The sequence below is a fragment of the Mesitornis unicolor genome, unplaced genomic scaffold (assembly GCF_000695765.1).
Source record: "Mesitornis unicolor isolate BGI_N332 unplaced genomic scaffold, ASM69576v1 scaffold13303, whole genome shotgun sequence".
Lineage (NCBI taxonomy): Eukaryota > Metazoa > Chordata > Aves > Mesitornithiformes > Mesitornithidae > Mesitornis > Mesitornis unicolor.
In genome coordinates this window covers 15421-35531 of record NW_010175396.1, presented here as the reverse complement: position 1 = coordinate 35531, position 20111 = coordinate 15421, and the positions used below count along the sequence as shown (strand labels likewise).

Genomic DNA, 20111 nt, shown 5'->3' with positions numbered 1-20111 from the left:
CGAGCTGCCCGGGGAGAAGGTCTGAGGTCGGTATCCCGCCGGGGAAAGCCGTCCCGGACCGGGGGAGGCAGCCAGTCCCCGAACACGTGCTGCTCGGCCGGTCCCACCGAGGGGAGGGCGCGGGGGGGGGGGGGGCTTTGCTGGGAGTCTGTGTGCGGGGAGGACACGTTCCCGTGCTCCTGGGGATTCCTGGAGTGGTCTCTGCTGCTGCCTGGTGACCGCATCCTGAGACGGGGCACATGCCTGACTGTTTTCCCCTTTACTTTCACAGAAATTGCTTCCGTCCCTCACGGCCTCTCTCGAGGACATCTTTACTCACTGGGAAAGGTAAATCAAAGGAGGAAATGAGTATGGAACAGATTCCAGACTCTGTGAACATCCAGGCTGTGTGGCACGTGTGCTCTCTGTTTGCTGGAGTTTCCTGTTGTCAGAGTATTTGCAGTGATAACTGTGCTCAGCAGACTTTCCTCGGAGCTTCCGGTTTCAGAAGTTAAAGATCTCTTTGGTTGAAAAACGTCTGAGCTTGGAGAGAAGTTTTGTTACTCTAGTTTTGAGTAGCTGATGCTGTTCTTGCCAGTTTGGGTTAATGCTGGAGTATTGTGGGGCTCAGAGTCACACTTTACTGGCAAAAATCTTCCCCAGTTCTGTTTCACTTTCTTTTTAAAGCTACGTGCTTTGCAGGAATTATTGACCCAAGAATAGAGAACTGGAGCAGATGTTGAAATGCCAAGGCTCTTGGAGGGACTTAGAGGTTGGCACAGTTCTCATGTCTTCTGACTTAGAGAAAGTCTCTTGCTTTCAACCCGTCCTTTCAAGCCGCTACATGTTCAGCCTGATGCCTTCCCGCATTGTTACGCCACTGAATACCCCACGTGAAGGTCTGCAGTGTGGAGCCTTCCCATCTGTGGGGTGCAGGAACATTAGCACCCACTGTGTGCACCACTCGCTTTACAGTGCCCACTCCAGCATCGAACCGGAGAGGCCTGGTGGCAGCCACAGAGCCGAGTTATTGGGGAGTCAGTGGAGCTGAGCTTCTGTGCCCATGTTGAGAAGTGCTGGAGTGAAGGTGCTCCTCAGCGTGGCTGTGCCAGCAGCCTCGAGAAGTGTTTGTTTCAAAGGTGTCCTCTACTAGAGCACCTCATGCTTTGGTGCTACCCTGGTTCTTGCTCTTGTGTCTCCGTGATTTTCTTACTTGAGCAGGAGCAAGACTGGCTCTAGGTGAGGATGTAGCGATGTAGGAACAGGCTTGCAGTTCCTCCCTAACAATTTATTGCTCTCTTAGGTACTGATGGCAACCCTACTCTGTGCGACTATTCCTGGGTGCTGTTGCAAACCCTTCCAGGCACTATTACTTTTAAAGCTTGAGGGGTGACAGCGAACTTACCGTGTTTAATTCCTTTTTCTGTATCGTCACCCTTCTGTTGTGGTCCCACCCTGCACTTACACCTTTTATTCCTGGTCCTCTCAGACTTTTGCCTGGATTAGAGTCAAAATAGGGAATGTAGTGACCAGTAGTCTTGTTTGTCCAGTAAGTGCCCTACCTAACTGGAGTGCTCCTGAGTGAGCACTGTGATTCCCCTTGTCTTATTGCTTTGTGGGCTTTTGGCCTGAAAATGCCTTTTCTCAGGCTGCACTGTGACTTTTGCCCAGCCAACCGAGGCTGTCCCTGGTGCTCTCCATCAGAAACTCTTACTAAGTGAACCTAGCAGTTGAGATTTGGAGTTACTTAAGAGCAGCCTCCCTCCAGGGCAACATTTGGTCTTGGAGGATGCTGGGAGGGGACAGAAGGGTGTCTGGGTGCAGGGGGAAGCTGGATCAGCTCAGCCCCAGCAGCAGCTGGAGCCCTCAAATGCTCCAGGCTTCTCACAGTTAAATTGTTCGCTGCTACCACTGAATCAGAAGGTGTTGGAGCATCAGGGCTGCCTGTGTGCCTTGCCCTATTATTTTATTTAAGTGATTATTACAGTAATTCACAGCACTTTGTAATGGCAAATGTGCCTTCTAGCTTACTTGCAAAAAAGACTTGCTGTTACAGCTATGGTAATGAAACACTCGTAAGTTCAATCTTTACTAGCCAAATTGTTAAACTAATCATATTTTTAAATTAGATGAACAAATAACATAAGCTTAACTGGCACAAAAGTGAGGGGTTTTCTTTCGCCTCTGATAAATGCGGGTATCTCAGGGCTTTGACCAGCTTAGAAGTCCTGTGTGTGTTAATGGCACACAGACACGTGCCCAGCCACTACTATCCCTGTAACAAGTTTGTATATATTTCATCATTTTTCCTATTTACATTATTATCCTGTAGTGTTAGTAGTATTGTTTCATTAAATCTGTTTTCTTTTCCAACCTGTAAGTTTCTCTCCCTTATTCTCTTTCTGTTCCCCTTCTGGGGATGGGAGAGGGGTTTAATAGCATCTGTCCAGCATTTAGTGGCCAGCCCAGCCCTAAACCTGGACAATTGCCTATGTTTTCATTTGAAAATTAATTATAACTTTAGCCACATCTGTTCTGCTGGTACAGGTAGCATTCAGAGCTTGGAAACATCTTTCTCCAGCTTAATGTTTTAACCCAGTTGAACAGCTGAAGTGTTTGATGCTCATCTGTGGCCTCTTCCTCCGCTTCTCTCAACAGATCTTATGTAGGTGCAAGTGCTTCCTTTCTTAAATCTCTGCAACCTAACTTTTCTGTCCTTTTGGCCTGAGAGCCCAAGTTCAGATGGCTTTTGCAGCCTTCAGATTCACTCACTGCTCATGGCCTCCTGGAATACCAAGACCTGTTTGGGCATCACGGCCCTAATGCTGGGATTGTATTTATTGAGTGTCTGGCTATAGCTACCTCCTGGAGACAGAATTTGTTCTATAGGATGTCTCTGCTCTGTGGTGAGCAGTAACCTGACCAAATTATTTTTTACTTCTCTGCTAAAGGAATAAAGACTCTGCCTAGGACTCAGGAAAAAAAATGTCTTTTGCAGGGATATGTTATTCTCAGGAGTTATTCTCAGTCCCTTGCAGATTAGAGAAGTATTTCTTCCACCCCATTAAGAGCTGTAGAGGAATGACACCACGTGTTCTTAGGCTAGAGTCTGACCTAAGAGTTGATGAATAATTGTATTCCAGTCTGTTCAAGGTATTTTTTTTCCCCATTTTGATGCAAATTCTCTTCCCTCAGAACTCCCTCGAATTCCAGGAGAAGAAAATTGAGTGATGAGGAGACAGTCATCCCAGAAAAGATCAGAATTCCTGATCCTGTAAGCAGCTCTGAGAGCTCAGATAAAGAAGAGGATGAGAAAGAGAAGACAAAAGCTGTAAATGGTAGGAGCCTTTCACCCCTCTGGAGTTGACAAAGTAAGACTGGAGGCTTGTGTAGGAGCAGCCCAACTTGCTTGGCTAGAGAAAATGCTTGTAAAGTTATGGCTATTCCCTTGTGCTCTTAGAAAAATAGGACAAGTAATTTAGCACCTTCTTCTCGTGTGAAGTTTTTGAGGAACACAGATGTCTACTGAAGCTAGAAAACACCTGTTGTGATTCATTGGAAAGGGATGGGTGTTATCACTTGGATGAAGCCTTGGGAACTTAATGCTGCCTGCTGTGGAGCACCTTCTAGTTGGTTCCAGGTGTGTTATGGGCCAGCAAAGGCAGGCCTGTTGTGTGCATGAAGGAAGGACTAATTGATCTGGAAACAAGTGCCCTCCGTCTGAGGTGGGAATATATTCCTGGTGCAGCTGATGTGGGAGGCATTGGCTTGCATAGTCTAACAGAAACCCTTTTGTCCGATACGCTTTGGCTCAGTCTCATCTGCTGTAGGCCAGTCCTTGGAAACATGCAGATCTTGGCTGTTTGCTTGTCTTGGTGATAGCTAGAAGGATGGGACAGAGGAACAAAGCACTTGCCTGTCCAAAGACAGTGGCAGCAGTGGTGTTGGGGCAGGTGTGGAGATGGGACCCTGCCGTGCCCACTAGGGCCTGCAAATCAGTAGCCATCTTGATGTGAGAGATGTGCTCACAGGATTCCTCTGTGGCTCTCTCCTGTGCAGCAACCAGCCTTTCCCTGGCCACGAACTCAGGAGTGAATGTAGAAAGCAGTGAAGATGATGACTCCTCATCAGAAGAGGGGACACCAGTTGGAAAAGGTGCAGTTACGGTAAGGCAGTTCTTCTCTTGGCTTTGAAGGCTGATAGTACTCTGAGGCCAGGACTGTCCCAGACTTATTGGCATGTGTAGAATAGTGGGTTGGGGTGGAATTCATATTCAAATGACCCTCCTATGCAGGCATAAGCCTTCTCTTAGATACCTGTCTCCTAAGTACTTCCCTAAAGAGCTCAATGGCTTGCCCAGCTGTTAGATCATTGCTTATGACAGTGTCCAATTTAACCCCTCATCTGTCTGCAGGCTTCTAATTTATTTTGTTTCCTGTAGGTGACACCAGCTGTGGTCAGTGGCAAAGCTGCCAACTCCCTGCATTCTCCTAATAAACCCACTGGCCCAGCAGGCAAAGCAGCGGTCCTCTCTGCTGCCAACAGAACTGTGGTCTCAAGTAAGCAGCAGCCCAATGTACCAGCTGCATCTGCAACTCTGGCCAAGGCTGGGCAGAAACTGCCTAGGCATGCCACAACAGCCGTGGCCAAAGTAGGTCAAAGCGATGCACCAGTAATGGCCAAAGCACCGGAAAGCTCCAGCAGCAGCAGCAGCTCATCAGAGAGTGAGGAGGAAAAGGAAACACCAGCTGTGAAGGTTCCAGCCCCCAAAGTAGGTAAGGAGCCCGCAAGGTGCAGTAAATGCACGTGTGCTCCAGCTTTCCTGTGAATCAGGTCTGAGCTGTGCCTTCAGCATGTTCATTTCAGCTCTCTTGCTGAAAAGCTCAGAGTGATGCTTGTTCCTTGGGGAGGCTGTGAGAGTACTGCAAAGCAGGCAGCTCTGGAGCTTTGTGGGATGAATCCGGCATGCTTGCGCCCATTTCAGGCAGCAGATTCTGTGCTAAGATGTTCGTCTGGCAGCACCCAGCACTACGGGGTTGGAGATAACAGCATAGCGTATCTGGAGGAAATGCAGTACTAATACTGCAAATGCTTTAAGCTTTTTGGAAAGGCACTGCAGTATCTTCTCTTTATTCCCAATCGCAAAGCGTTTGGTTTTAGGTTTTGAAGTCTTTAGGGAAATCTTTTACCACTTTGAAGTGTGTGTTGGGGTGGTGAAGAATAGATCACAGAAGCTCTGAAAATGGTTCTTGGCTTGTTTCTAGAGGAGATCCAGTCAAGCTGTGTGTGGCTGGGCAGCTCCCTGTAGGGTCAGAGGGTGACTGGGAAGAATCTCCCATCTTCTCTGCCTGCACTCAAGGGAGTGTTGTTTCTGGGCTGATGTTTATCTGGAGAAGCAGTTCCCAGCATGCTACTGATGCTTTCAACAGAGCCAGGCCCTTTTCCCTGTAAAACCCCTTAGCCCTCTCTGCAGCTCGTTTTGTTTTCCTGACTTCAAAAGTTGCATTAGCATCATGCTCTGGGAGTTCAGAGCAGGCAGCAGCTCTGACATCTCCTTGTTTGTGTTTCAGAGCCGAAGCAGGCAGCTGGGACTGCTGAGAGCAGCAGTGAGGAATCAAGTGATGAGACGTCCTCTGAAGAGGAGCTTGCAGCTCCAGTGGTCCAGGTAACTTCAAGCCAGGATCCTTGTCTGTAGGAAATCACTTCCCTTCCCTTGAAGGAGAGAGGAAATGCTACAGTGCTGTATCCTCCCTTGGGCACGTGGGATCCCGAAACCCAAGGCCATAGAAACATGCTGTATGGCTGAGAGCCCCACTGACTCCTGCTAGCATCAACCATTCTATCCTAGTTCTTCCTGGTGCCTGAAGTCAAGGGAGATCCTCTGATCTGTAGGAGGTGATTGATGTGCAGTGCCATGGATGTAGTCAGGAACTCCATGGAGAAAGCAGCTTGCTTCAGATACTCCACAGCCCATGGGTCTGAACAAGCCTATCATGGCTGAAGTTAGCAAGGTGGCCTTCTTTAAAACATATTCCATGCAGTTATAGCTCTCAACCGATTTCTTCTGAGATATTACCTGATTCTCCTGTTTCCTTTTGTTCCTCCAGGAAAAACCAGCTGTGAAAACAGTGCAGGTTAATGCAACACTGGTTAAAAGTGCACCTGCTGCTCCAGTGTCCTCCAAGAAGAATGCAGTGAAGCAAATGGCAGGGGCACCAAGCCAGGCCAAGCCCACGTCCACAACAGTTCCTGGGACTGCAAAGCCCGATGACACATCAGAGAGCAGCGACTTATCAGACAGTGAAGATGAGGAACCTCCATCAGTAACCCAGGTGGGTCTGAGACTCTGTTCCTCCTCTTCAGGGCTGGGAATTGCACTGAAAGGAAAATTTTGTATATGTATATAGTTTATAGCAAAGTCGTGTTGGAGGTGGGAGGAAAGAGGCATGGGATGTTTAAAGGCACCTCAGTGTCTTTGCTCTGAGCTTTAATCAAGCTGTTGTGCCTTTCTTAAATGAAAAATAAAATAATCCATCAGTACTTCTAAATAAAAAAACCCAGCAATTCTCTTCCCACCTGAAGAGGCAAATTGTTATGGTTGAATTTGCCTCTCAGCTATAAATTGCAATAAATAACGTCTAATGTGTCAAACTGTAGTGCAGCTTAGCTTCCGTGCTGTGGAGAGTGCAAAGTGCTGCAACATACCTCACTGGAGGGCACTGGTGATATCAACAGACTGATGAAGAATGTCAGAAAAATGCTTTCTTATCTTGGGAGACTGTCCCCACACAGTTAGATGAAAGAATCTTGTGTTTCCTGACAGTTGCTAGTCTTTGTTCAGCGTTTGCCTTTCCCAAGAGGCTCTGAAATCTCTTCTCTTGATTACAGTCTGAGCAGACTTGTCATGCTGCTGTGGGATTTGCCCTTGTTTCATGCTGCTCTTGTCTTGTCCAGACAAAACCACCAAAATCTTCCCGGGCCGTCCCATCCCCGGTGAAACCTATGCCAGCAGCATCACTCACTGGCAAAGCAGCTCCAGCAAAAACACTACCACTGTCCCAAGATAAGCCAGCCCCAAAGCCAGCAGTGCCAAAGCAGGTCAAAACCACAACGGCAAGGACTGCTGCTCCCACGAAGCCTGCTGAAAGTACAAAGCCAGTAGAGAGCTCTGACTCCTCGGGCAGTGAAGAGGAGGATCTCCCTGTGCCTGTCAGCCAGAAGGTAAGTGATAATGCATTTAGCTTGGTTCTACAGGATGGGATATGCAAGACAATTGTTTAGCCCTTAAACGCTACCGCTGATCTCCTTGAAACACCAGTAGCATGTAGGATGTTGTATCTCAGTCCCTCAGAGAGGAGGATCTTTCTTACTGGAAACAAGTAAAGCCTAACTCTGTTCACTCAGTCATACCAGAGAAGGGTAGGGCATAACCTGTCTGATACCAGCTGATTCACTCCACTCATGCATTGCCCCTCTGGAGTGGGCCTTGTGTGCTTGGCCCTCCTGTCAGGGTTTGTTTAGACCTCTGTTGTGAGAAGGACCCTCATCTCAGACTGGGCTCAGACTTAGGTGGCTGAACTTGTAGGGAGACAATTTCCTTCCTGAGACCATCCTTAGGCCCACTGTTTGGAGACCTCTGCATTGACTTTGAGCTGCAGGTATCTTTGGAAAATGCCCTGAAAGCAGCATTTCAGAGATGGCAGCTATTATCTGCAAGGGAGGAAGGGAAGCCGGGGGCAGAGCCTCACGTGTCCTTGCAAGGAGGCTCTTTGTCAACACGTCCTTTCGCTATTGACAGGCAGGAGCCGGAGAGGCTCTGCATTTGTCTTTATAGCCTTGGTCTGCTAAGGTGGGTGGAGGGGGACGCATCTCTAACAGTTGGCTCTGTGCTGCTCTCTTCCTGCGTGATTATTTCTGAAGATTCAGCTTTGGGTGGCAGGAACAGCTATTCTGATAGCTGTGCCATGGGGTCTCACTGTAAAACATTGAGACTCATGCATGTCTGTTCTAGCAGGGTTGTAGGTGAAGGATGTGCTGGGGTAGGTTTGTTTCCCCTCAGTGCTGGTTTGAAGCTGGCAGCAGCACATAGCTGTCTTGCTCAGGGCTTTTTAACCATTTCAGCATCTTCCCTCTTGCTAACTGGCGATTGATTACCCCTCAGCAGCCAGTCAGCAAGGAAGAGCTTGTCATCGAGGGAGCTCTATTTTTGCCAAACAGGCTGTTTCTTCCCGTGTTAGTCCTCTGCAGGCAGAGACCACGAGTGAAGCCTGAAGATAAACCATTAGGCTTAGCTGTGTCCACATTCCTGTCCTCCCAGTCAAACTCTTCTTAGCTCATCCTCACCATCTGCTACTTGGGCATATGCTAACCACTGACTTACTGTATCCTGCAACTTCCTCTGGCTTCTGTGCAAGATCCAAACAGATACAGAGCGTTGGAAGCTGCTTCATCTTTCCCAGTGGGGGCGGATTAGCACAATTAAAATGAACATCATGCCTAAATTGAATTGCTTAATTGGTATGTTTACCCCTGAAGACTCAGGAATATTTAGTCAAAGAAGTTGACAAGGCATTTGCATATTTTCTGGGGAGAAAGAATGGTGATGGGGGACAGTCTGGATAGACCTCGAAGATGCTGTGAGCTGTCTTTGGTTTTGAACTGTTAATTCTCCTTTGCTTTCTCTTTTCCTGGACATTGTGGGCCAAACATGGCACTCAGGCCCTCCATGGACAGGCTTCTGTTTCTGCTTAGCAGGTCTGGGCATGAAATGCCCATGCATACATGTGTTGGGAAGCTGTGTCTTCCTTGAGCACCACAGGAAAACACATGCAGGTTGCACTGGTAGAGGTTGTGCCTGAAAGTTTGTTTTCTTAGGCCACAGGCCCTGTGGGGAGAGGCCAGATCTCCAGAGATGAAAGGTCTCTCTACCTCCCTGAACCCTGTCCCTACTCCCTTGCAGGGGATAGTCATACTTTTGCTGTGTTGTGACACAGCTGAGGTACTGGTCCCAGTCCTGATACGCTGGTGGTGCTTTCACAGCGCACAGGCAGCAATTGAGTGTGGTGGTTATAGCGGCATTGTTTCCCTGTCTTGTCATGCAGTGCTGCATGATGCAAATGGACCTAGCAGAGTGGCAGATGGGTTGTGCGGGCACTGAGTCATCACTCGTACTGAGCTGCAGGCAGCTCCTGGTTTTGGGGGATGGACAGGGAGCAGGAAAATTATTTCCTCTTGAATTGTTTCCGTCTTCTCTTGAGTTACTTCAGTACCTGTGATTTAAGTTGTCAGAAGCTCTCTGCCTGTGTTACCCTGCTCCCCGAGTGTAACTCGGCCCCGCTGCTGGCCTGATCCCACCTGGAGCCACGACATAGGATGTGGCGGCTGTCAGCCATCTGGCAGTGACCAAGATGAGGTGGATGGAGGGACCTTGGCCTCCTCCCAGGAAGATTTGAGAAGTCTCGAGACTCTGTAAAGTTTACGGTGGTTTCTCTGTGCGTGCTGTTAGGATCTTTCTGTGTCAGGATGCCTCTGCATGGCAGCTCTTTCCCAATCTCTTGCCAAGTTAGGAAACAAAGCAGCGCTTCTGCCATGCATCTGAGTAGGGGGAAAATCCAGTCCTGTTGCTATGAAGGTCTTAAAAGAGCGAGTGGTGTCTGATCTCCGTAGACAGTCTGATCTTCCCTTACACAGGTTGCTTGGACAAGAGGGAGAGGAGCAAGCATGTTCAAGTAGAGCATGTGAATTCTTGCATCTGCTTCAAGTAGTTCTCTTCAGCACTGCAAATCTGGCCTCTCCTCTGGAGATAGTGACTCACTGGTATCAAAACAAAACAGAAAAGTGAGGCTTGCAGTTCTCTCTTCTCCAAGCACTTGTGGAGGTTTCTGTTTCTCTAAGCAGAGTCAAAATGTGCTTGGCTTGTTTGGAGAGCTGTTCTGTAATGGGATAAACATGCAGATGCTGTTGTCTGTGTAGTGTTTGGCTTGGAGATGATAAACACTGCCCCAGTGGCGGCCCTTGGTGGGGCTGTGCCAGGAGGGATAGTAAGATCCGTCCTCCTGGGAAGCTGCTAGGCTGGAGCTCTCGGCTGCCAGCCAGGAGCAGCCTCCGGGTGAGCTGGTGCTGCTGAAATTCTCTTGTACCCTCTCAGCCTGCAGCAGAGGACCAACTGTGTTAGCACCACGGTAGGGCTGGGAGAGGGGGGTGGCAGTACCTGTGCACCCAGGCAGGAATCTCTCTCACCTTGTGGGAAGCCCAGAGACAAAGTGCTGAAGCAGGCTGCCATCACCTGTGGGTTGGATGGGGTCTGCCTGCCCTGGCAAGCGTGATGTGCTCTTTGACAGAGCAGCCTGGAGATGAGCGGTGAGTGGAATAAACTGAGTGGGTGCAGAGCACTGCGAGCCTGGAGAGTATCTGCGGGTGGTGAAGTTACCAGATCTCTCAGCAAGCTCCCTCTCCCTCTGCCAGCGCTAGCCCTCAGCAGTGTGCAGGAGGGTGTCTGCAGCCCTCTGCCTAAGCCAGGAGAGGGAATGGGAAGAGATCGTCTCACAACTCGGCAGTTGTGTATCTGGTGCTGCAATAACTGTGGCTTCCTAGTGCTGGCATGCAAGTTGCTTGGGGCAGTGACTCACAGCCTGTCCTGGAACATCAGGGTGTTGATGGGTACTGGTAGAAAGGCACAACCCAAGTGAATTGCAGGGCTCTTTTGTTGTCTGGAGACTTGTGAATTCCTAGACCTGTTGGCAGATCAGTTTCCAGGGTGTTCAATCATATCTTGAGTCCTGGTCTGTCTCTGCCAGCCCTTTGTTGTTCTCAAATGCTTGTCAGCCCTGTGTCTACACTGAGCAATCCAGCAGCTCTAGGACATAGCTGCTCTCATACTGTCTCTGCATCTTAGAAGTGTTTTGGCACAAGGCTTTACAGCTCCTCCTGATTCTCCAGCCTGGGGGGAGGTTGTGCTTAAATGAGGGCCTTCCTTGGAATGGAGGTTTCGGGGCTGCTGTGCTTCTCCTGCCCTCAGGCTCCTGTCCAGCCAATGTGTCAGCCTCAATAAGGAATTGCTGTTCTCAGTTTGAGCACTGTTAGCCCTGCACGCTCGTGCAGTAAAACACGCTCGGGCTTCCTGTCAAAAGCACACTGCTAGACGCAGTGGTATGTCTCTTCAGCAGCTCCGTACAGACAGTAATAACTAAAGCCCCTTCCAATCTTGACATGCCAAGGATAGAGCAAGTGTTAGCAACAGCTGTGTTAGGGTAAAACAAAACCCAACTTCAGATGAAACTGTACTTAAACTCCTAAGCAACACCTGTACTAATACCACACTTCTGGGCCTGTGTTTAAATTTTATAAGAGGTTAACAGAACAGCCTGGGCCTGTTCCCAACCTGAGCCAAGCTGCTAAAGCTGGGTTGCCTGAAAAAGCAGTGGGAAGCACCTTGAAAAGCCAGGTCTCAGAAAGTGAGAGCAGTGACTCGTCTGACAGTGAGGAGGAGTTCCCTGCGGCACAGGCACAGCCTCCCCAAGCTGGTAAGTCTCCTGGTAGTGGCCAGGATCCCTCACCTGCATCCTCAAGGGTTTCCTTCTCTCTCCTGCACATGGAACAGCCCAGTCTGCTGTGACAGCTCCTGCTGTCACGGAGAGCCACTCTTTCTCATGGCTACAATCTCTTAAGCTTTACCTGCAGTGAAAACCAATGCTGTGCCCCAGCCAACAAATGTGAAGAAGGCACCGACTCCAGCACCAGCGCCAGCCCCTCCACCTGTGGACAGCAGTGATGATTCCAGCGAGGAGTCGGATTCAGAGGAAGAAATAGTCCCCTCTTCACAGGTAAAGAGCCACTGACCCGCTGGGTGCGAACGCTGTTAGTCCTGCACGCTCAGGAGATCTCGGGACTGGCGAGGTGGTGGTGATGAGCAGTACAGAAAGGAGCTCTCCTGTTGTCTGGGTCAGGTTTTCCTGGTGGCGTCCCTGGGTGTCGCTGACCCTGAATCTGGATGCACATCTTGGACACAGCAAGCTTGCAGTGTGTGAGAGCAGTGGGAGAGTGTATATGTTTTGGCAGGAATGTGAGTACACACACGAGCCCAGTGCTCTTCTGGGACTCTGTCTCCTTTGCCCTACTCTAGGGAGTTAGAAAAGCAGCCAAATCCTTACAGGCAGAATCTTTCCATGAGCTAGGTAGCTCCAAGTCAACCCAACCTCTGGGTGTGGGGTGTGGCTGGAGCTCTCTGGACTTCCCTTCCACAAGCCTTGGAAGTCTGGAAGAATCTGCCCTGAAGGGTAGCACTGTGGTCCTGCTGCCTTTCAGCTGGAGGAGCCAGACCCCTGCCTTGGAGGAGGAAGGTGACCCCCATACCTGTGCAGAGATGCTGCTGAGTGTCATGTTGCTGATCCCAGCTCTCACTTGAGTCTCTTTGGGTCTCCATGTCTCATAGGGCCATAGCTGAACTCCCTACGCCTTGAGCTGGCTTGGGTGTCTCTGCACCTCTCCTGCAGTTTGAACCCAAGAAAGAAACCACATGAAGAAGCCTTGTCTGAGGACATGGCTGCCATTCCTGCATGGCGGCAGCTTGGCTGGTACCCTGAGCCCAGGGCTTAGTGACCAAGTGTGTTTCTTGTCCCGCACGTGTGCGTCCCCTGCCTGGCCAGCACCCTTGCTGGGAGAAGGGGATTTCGTGCACTCAAGGAAACTTTTCCCCATGTTGGCCTGATGCTGTGGCCGGTGGAAAGGCTGTCTCCCTGCCGAGTTGGTGGGCAGGCAGCCAGCCTGAGCAGTCCTTGGTTAAATTGTGTTTATAGTACCAAGATTGTATAAAACAACACAGTTGCTGTAACTTGAGCTTTGTGCAGGGTGGCTCGGAGCTCAGGTCGGATTGGCGGTGCTCTGTATGGTGGAGCGTTGCCTGCCTTTCTGAAGCCCAGATGTTGTGTGAGGAAAATGTCAGCCCACAAAGGCCCAGCTTGTCAGAGATCAGGAAAGGGACAGCTGCTCACGTAGCCTTGTTAGTAACACAAACCAGGAAGCTGAGCACTCCTTCATCACTCCTGCTCCCCCCTCTGCTGGCGTTTGTGTCTTGGACCTGATGTCAGTGTCTGATTTCCATGCTCCTGGCTCTTCTGTTTTTAACCCCTCTTTAGTTTAGTTTGATGGGGAGGTTTCAGATGTAAGGCAACAGAACTGTTTCTTGTTCATTTGCTCTCTAATCTGCAGCTTGCTTATGAACCTGAAGGCAGATTTGCCCTGTGGTTGGTGTCTTTGCTTTATCTGTGTTGCCAATTAACTCTCAGTGTGTGATTTTTAGAGTGTAGGAGACATCCCAGAGTACAAGCGTCCGCTTTGCGAAGTAGGGTTGGCAACTGCAGTCTTGCTGGTGCTGCAGTGGGCAGGGATCTGCAAGCATATCACATTTTGCCTACCTGCCTTCAGGATGGGTGCCTCAGGGGCAATGAGCTAATGTATTGGGCACTCCTGGAGGGCTGGCCCTCACTTCTCTGCTCCTGGCTGTGCCAGAGGCCCTGCTCAGAGGCTCATAGGAGACAGAGCTGATGTGTGAAGGGGGGGAAAAATAAATGAGCCTAGATGCTGTGCTGAAAATTCTGGAAGGGCTCAGGAGTTAGTGGTGGATTGGTGTGTGCTTCTGTCTCTTCTCCCTCCAAGTTGTGCTTTGTCTTGATTTTCTTTCTCATCCGTTTTAGAGTCTGTCCCAGCAGAACGTCAAAGCAGCCAAGGTTTCGAGTGCAGCGGCTGCCAAGGCTAATGCCACACTGCCTTTGGGGAAGGGGATAAATCCACCTGCTGTCCCTCCAGTTAGCAGAGTGTCCGAGAGCTCGAGTGGCGATTCCTCAGAGCACGACGTCCCAGGAGGAGAGGTAATGATGAAGGAGCCTGAAGAGGGGAGCTTCCCTGGGGACAGTGGGCAGATGGATGTGCTGGAGTCTGAGGCTGGTGTAGTGTCCCCAGCTGAGGGAGTGGGTTTGTGGAGGTGGGGAGAGAGGGGACGCTCTATTTTAACCACTGTTATCGCACTATAAGGTGAGGCAGATGAGCAGAGGATAGCCCTGGTACCTTTGTTGTTCCTGCCTCCCAGCCTGGCTGGCAGGTTTCTTCCTTCTTTTGTGATAGAAGAGCATGGTACAGTCAAGAGTTGTCTGCTTGGCCACAGCTGCCTGCTTCATCTCACTGTCTTTGAACCGGGGGAGATGGAGGTCTCTGAGCTCTGCATGAGAGGTTCCTGGGCTAACCTTGACACAAACTGGAGCAGTATGGCTGAAGAAGGGCTGAGGTGGTCCAAGCCCATCTGCTCTGGACTGCTTCTTGTAGTTCATGGGCATGAGCAGTTATTCCTCCTTCCAGATGCATTTTGTCTTCCTCTCCCTAGGCCGCCCCTCCTTGCCTAAAGCAAACGGTTCCTGTGGGAAAAGCTCCTCCAGCCAATGCTGCCACCTCGCAGGCTGCTTCGCTGCTGGGAAGTCCCACTGGCAAGTCGAGGAAGCCAGGCCCACAGCCAGCAGAGGACACTCGGCTGAGCCAGGCCAAGCCGCCCACCCAGGCAGAGGAGACCTCCAGCAGCAGCAGTTCTTCAGACAGTGATGAAGAGGAGATGCCCAAGCAGCCCCCCAAATCTGGTCAGTACTCTCAAGATGCTGTCAGTGCTGCTGGCCAGGCCAGGGTGGGGACAGTGTTTTGTTATCCTGTGAGAGGTGTGTCACCATCACACAGTGGTTGGAGAGGGGTTTCCTCACTCCAGCTTGATGGAGCACTCTCTTTTCTTTGGAGGCAGAAGGCCTTTTGGTGGCAGTAACTGTGCTGGGTGGGTGAGGTCAGCCCCAGGTGGCCATGGTGGGTTTAATGGGATGAACTCTGTTCCTCCAGCAGGCTTGCAGCAGAAAGCAGGAGTCACCCAGCCAGCCCACAGCTCCTCGGAGTCCAGTGAGGAGGAGGAGGCAGCGTCGCAGGTATGGTGCCTGAGCAGGCTGGGATCTTCTCAGGTCTTACAAACTGAGTCATACGTAGGACAGAGAGGATTGAATTCTCAACCATAGCCAATGGGATGTTGAGAGGGTTTGCCAGCACAGAAGTGGGGGCCCTCCCCAGTGCAATGCTGTGAGCAGGGCCCTTTTCTTGGGGGCAAAGAGAGGCTTTTGAACCTGAAGTGCTTCCCCAGGCAGCTGGCATTGGGTCTAGGACTCATGGTGCCTTTCCCGGGGGAAGGGTTGAGAGGAGGTGGTGCCTTGCAAGGGTTAAACCAGGAGAACTGATGCACAGTGCTAATAGCAGCAGGATTTTTTCCCCAGTTTTATTTGTAACTTAACCCATGTCCAAGCCATTAAATTCCCTTTGTAAGTAACGTGCAGGGCGTGCAGCACATCTGCAGTGTGTTAGCTGTGCGTGGGCGCATGCTCATGGCCAGGAGCCTCCCCCAAGCCTGCTTTACTGGCTGAGAACAAAGAGAACCACTTGCCATCAACTCTTGCTGCTGTCCACTTAGCCAGCATCTGTCAGTGCTGCCCTCCTCTCTTGGCAGCCCTGGCCTCTGTGGGGCTGGCTGAGCAGTGCAGGATCACTCTGCAGGTGGCCAAAGGTGGGCTCTTAGAGTATGGAGTCAATAGCAGCAGAGACAGATCTGTGTGTCTGGTGTGTGGGAGGCTGCCCTGCTGTGACTCCTCAGTGTGCCTGTGCTGTTTCAGTCCATCCTCACAGGCTATCTGGGTATCTCCAAGACCCCAGCAACACCCCAGACACCAAAGACGGTTCCCCCTGTGCCTGTAGGCAAAGCAGGGCAAGGAAAAGCAGCTGTGACTGCTGCAAACTCCATCTCCAAGGCCTCTGTAAAAGTAGCCCCAGCCAGCAGCTCCAGCAGTGACTCTGACACAGACGTGGACCAGGCGGCTGCAAACCACAAAGCAGGTGGGTCTCCTTTGGCGAGATCGGGATTCTGCTTGGCCCAGGAGCAAAGCCGTGCTGGCACTGGAGGGTGATGCTGGGAAAGGGCCCTGTTCCCAGTGCGTCTCACTGAAGAGCCCATTAGTGTGGGGTGCTGCTGCCATCTGCTGACTTCTCCTCAGCACGACACAGCACTCTGCTTGGATGCCCCTCCTGTGCTGACAGCCTTATGAGGCTCTGTGCCTTTGCCTCTTCCAAGTGCTGCTTTAACTGCAATAATTAATGCAGTTAATGGGAGTAGGTAGAGTTCTCCCTAAAACCTATGCCCACTAGATTGATGTGCTGCAGTAGTGATGGCTCCTAGGGAATATTTAAACACTGGCTGAAGAACATCTGTACAGTGCTGGTATTCAAGGCTCCCCTTGGTCTTTCTGGGCTCTAGTATATCTGGAGGGCAGAGGAGGGGAAGCAAGTGGGAAGACATATGGAGAAACACAATGTCCTGTCATTTCCCTATTGCCCTGCTTTGGCAAATTGCAAAACAGAGCTGAAAGCTGCTTCTGCTCTGGTTGTGACCCTGGCACCTTCAGGTGAGCTCCAGCTGTGAGCTCTGACCCTGCTCTCAGGGCTCAATGGGTCTGTTGGCCTCTCGGGCACATCACTGAGTTGTGCAAAGGGCTGCTGAGGAGGTCAGAACTATGGATAAGTTCAAGAAGACCCAGGTGGTGTGAGGGGATAGTGATGATGAACGTGGTGGTGTGGATAGCCCCTCCACCTTGGGCTTTCAGGGAGTGGTGTCCTGGGGAAGGACTGCTCTAGCTGTGCTCACCCATCTTGTGCTGCAGTTCATTCTAGTCCCTATTCTCCATTGATGTGGCAGAAGCTGTTGTGGCTGTTGTCACCCACTTCATTCACCAGATACTTGATCTCAGGCTGAGGCATCTTTCTCTGGCTCTGCTGTAGTTGGGTTGGCTTTGCTTTTGAGGGAGAATCGGATGCTCCTCTCCAAACTCTATCCTGCAGTAACTCTGTGGTCTATGTAATGAACACTCCCTGAGTTTTCTTCTCTCTCTTGTCGTTGCTTCTGCAGAGAACAACCCCCTTCCAGGGCAGGAAGCCACAGGAGCCTCCAACAAAGAGAAGGTGGCAGGAAAAACAGAGCCAGGTCATGTCAGCCTCAAACCTTCCCCAGTCAAGAAAGCTCTGGCCGTGAAAGAGAATGGTGCTGGGGCAAAAGGGGCGCAGGGGAACCCAGCATCATGTGGACCCTTCTCTGTTCCACAATCTGAGGAGTCAAGCTTGGAGAGTGAAACCGAGATCAGCACTGCTGCCAAAATTCCTCCAGTGCAAACACTGGAAGGATTAGAAGAGGAGAAGAAGAAGAAGAAAAAGAAAAAGGAGAAAAAAGAGAAGAAGGAAAAGAATAAATCTTCCTCTGTGGCAGACAAGGCTGTGAAAACATCTAAGAGCAAAGACAAAGAGAATAAGAAGCAGAAAACATCTCAGAAGCGGAAACTGCCAGGAGAGGATGGAGCTGTTGGGCAGCCCAAGGAGAAGAAGCAGAAAGGACAAGCTAGCGAAGAGGTACCCAAAAAGAAAAAGAAGAAAGCAGCTGGTGACCTGGAGAAGTTGCCAGGCAGCAAGGAAAAGAAAAAGTCAGCCAAAAGTAAGCATCCCTCACTCGGGACTGCATTTCCAATGGGTTCTTGCAGCTGATGCATGATCTGCCTCTGGTGCAGGGCCTTGTAGGTAGCACCCACTTTCCTATTAGCTTCCTGCTTGGCTATTTTCCTCTTGGCCCACCCAAAGCCAGTGCCAGATTTTTACCACCCTACATCAGTGGTTTTTCTGCAGTCTCAGCACCATATCATGTTGCAGAGAGCAAGCTGGGCTCTCCTGCCCCTCTGTCCTGCATCCAGCAGGGTGTTAATAAGCTGATCCTTGCTGCTTGCAGAGCAAGCTGGTGTCCCTTGTGCGTCTTCTATGACACGACCTGTCCCCCCAGGGCTCTCTGCTTTCCTGGCCCTTACCCAGGCTGGAAGCAGCTCTATAGCAGAGGCTGACAAAGGGTTAAGGTGAGTCTGCATCCAACCTCCTGAGCCTTCTTTGTCCCCCTCATGTGGCCTGCACCGGGCTTGGGAGAGTTCTTGCTGGCTGTAAGTCGTGAGGCCTGTGTCCCGCCTGCTGCACTCTGCGTGGTGCCCTGCTCTGTGTCTGCAGTGCAGAACAGCTCTGCTAACGCAGCTGGCTGCCCTGCTCTTCTGCAGCAGACAGCGTTTGCTAGCAGAGATCTAGGGTATGTGGCTGGGGATGGCAGGCAGAAGGTCCCCAATGTGCTGTGGACATGAGAGAGAAACACCAGCGTTCACATGTGCAGGGCTTTGTGTTTGTCAGAGCTTCCTGAACATGGCCCCTTGCTGCCAGCCTCTTTAAAAGAGATCAGCCTTGAAATCTGTGCTGTCATCTGCCGTGTCAGCCGCTGCTGTTCCCGTGGGTGACAGTGCCCCTTCCTGACCCTGCCTGGTCAGTGTCTGCTGCTGCATGGTGAGCAGCTCATTCAAGAGATTTGACTCGGGGCTATTACTGCTGCTTTCAAGCCGCTGGAGAACGATGAGGGTGGTACCAGCCCTCCTGCTCGTTGCTCCCAGTTAAGCGTGATTCCTCTTGTCTGCACGCTCCTGTAATGCCCTGTTTGCTGCCTTAATGCAAAGGCAGTTTTTTTTTCTTTGGAGTGCAGACTGCATTTGCAAATCAGAGCTGGTTCTGTGCTGAATCTTGTAGGTTTTGGGGTGGTTTTTTTTGGGGGGTGGAGGGTGGTTGATTTTTTTTTTTAAGAGATGGAGTGGGTGGGTCAGATCTGCTGGGATTTCTGTCCTGCAGCCCTTCATTTTGGAGGAGCCAGACTTATCTGTCAGCCCCTTTGTGGGCTGTTGCACAGGGTTGAGCTGGAGCCTCTTGGAGCAGCTGTGCTGAACTGACCCTTGCATCCATCCTGCATTAGTAGCTCCCCTTGCTCTGATTTCTGGCATTTGCCCAGCTGCTTCAGCGCTGAAGCAGTTCCTCAAAGTGAGTGGGCAGCAGGAGGTGGAACGAAGGGGATCCTATGTATTCCTGCCCACACATGCATGGATGGTGGCATCAAACTGCTCTGATTCAGAGGTACTGGAGAAACAGCCCTGGGCACAGCTGCCCTGTAGCAGGGCTCTGTCTTCACCCAGTTACTGCTCTGGAAAACTTGTTCAGGTTCAGATGTGATCAGAAACTTACTGGAGATTCTCCTGCCACTGTGTTCCATCTCAGAGGCTAGCAATACCAGTGCCCCTCTCTCAGATGACTTTTCTTTCCCTCTCCCAGAAAAAAAGCCTGGAAAAGAAAAGAAGAAGAGCAAAAAGACATCTTCAGAAGGGGAGCCTGTAGCAGATGGCTCTGCTGAGGTTCACAAGAAGAAGAAGGTATGTGCAAGGCCCTGGGATTGGGGTACCATGGGGGAACTGTTCTGAACTGCGGTTGTGGTGCTCATCCCCGCAGCACGTCAAGCTGAGAGAAACAGAACCACGTCCTGGCCTTGCTGGGAGTAGAGAGGAGGCTGTAGTTAATTGTGGCTGGTCTCGAGACACCCTGACCTTTGGTTGGTCAGGATTGGGGTGGCTTGAAGAAGGGCTTGTTCCTGTAGAGCTCCCCCAGGAGAGTTCCCTTTCCCTGGAAAGGTCAAAGCCAGGGGCCCTTTTGGTAGCAGAGGACCTGCCCAAGGAGTAAAGTGCTCTTCCTCAGCTGTCAGTTCATCTAGTTGTTTTCAGCCAAAACTGGAGTTCCTGAGGGCTTGGTACGCTATTGCGTCCCATCCCAAGAGCTAGGAAGAGGGGCAGAGCGGCCTATATGATGTTCCTTGTAATTGATATGTACCCATAGAGATGGTTGCCAAGAAGCTGCTGTGGCTTGTGGCTTTACTGGTTCTGTTGGTTGTGGTGCAGATGATACTGATTTATTTTTCACCATCTTTTTAGAAGAAGAAAACAGCTGAGCCCGAAGGATTGTGAGAAGGTACATGGCCTGTGGTGACTATCCATTGGTACCTCTGAGCGGCGGTAACCTTGGCCAGATTCAGTTCTCATGGGCCAGTTTTGGGAAGAGTGCCCTCTGAATGCTCCCTGAGTCAGCCTGGCCTTAGATTAGAGGGCCAGGGAGTGAAGCGCTGTAAGGAAAGTCACTCGGCAACGCGCTGGCTTCTCTGGATGTGTTTGACCTCAACTCTT

The 20111-nt window shown here is 50.8% G+C and overlaps 1 protein-coding gene across 1 annotated transcript; it reads left to right on the top strand.

Annotated features, from left to right (window-relative positions):
• Positions 1–271: 271 nt before the first annotated feature.
• Positions 272–19895, top strand: TCOF1 (Treacher Collins-Franceschetti syndrome 1; the record flags this gene model as incomplete). The annotated part of the gene is made up of 15 exons (XM_010181377.1): positions 272–327; positions 3175–3317; positions 4039–4145; positions 4421–4754; positions 5550–5644; positions 6087–6311; positions 6934–7200; positions 11327–11501; positions 11647–11801; positions 14354–14600; positions 14851–14930; positions 15663–15882; positions 16949–17524; positions 19213–19310; positions 19863–19895. Coding segments are annotated over 15 exons (2811 nt in total), but the record flags the coding sequence as incomplete, so codon positions are not given.
• Between the last annotated feature and the right edge of the window lie 216 nt (positions 19896–20111).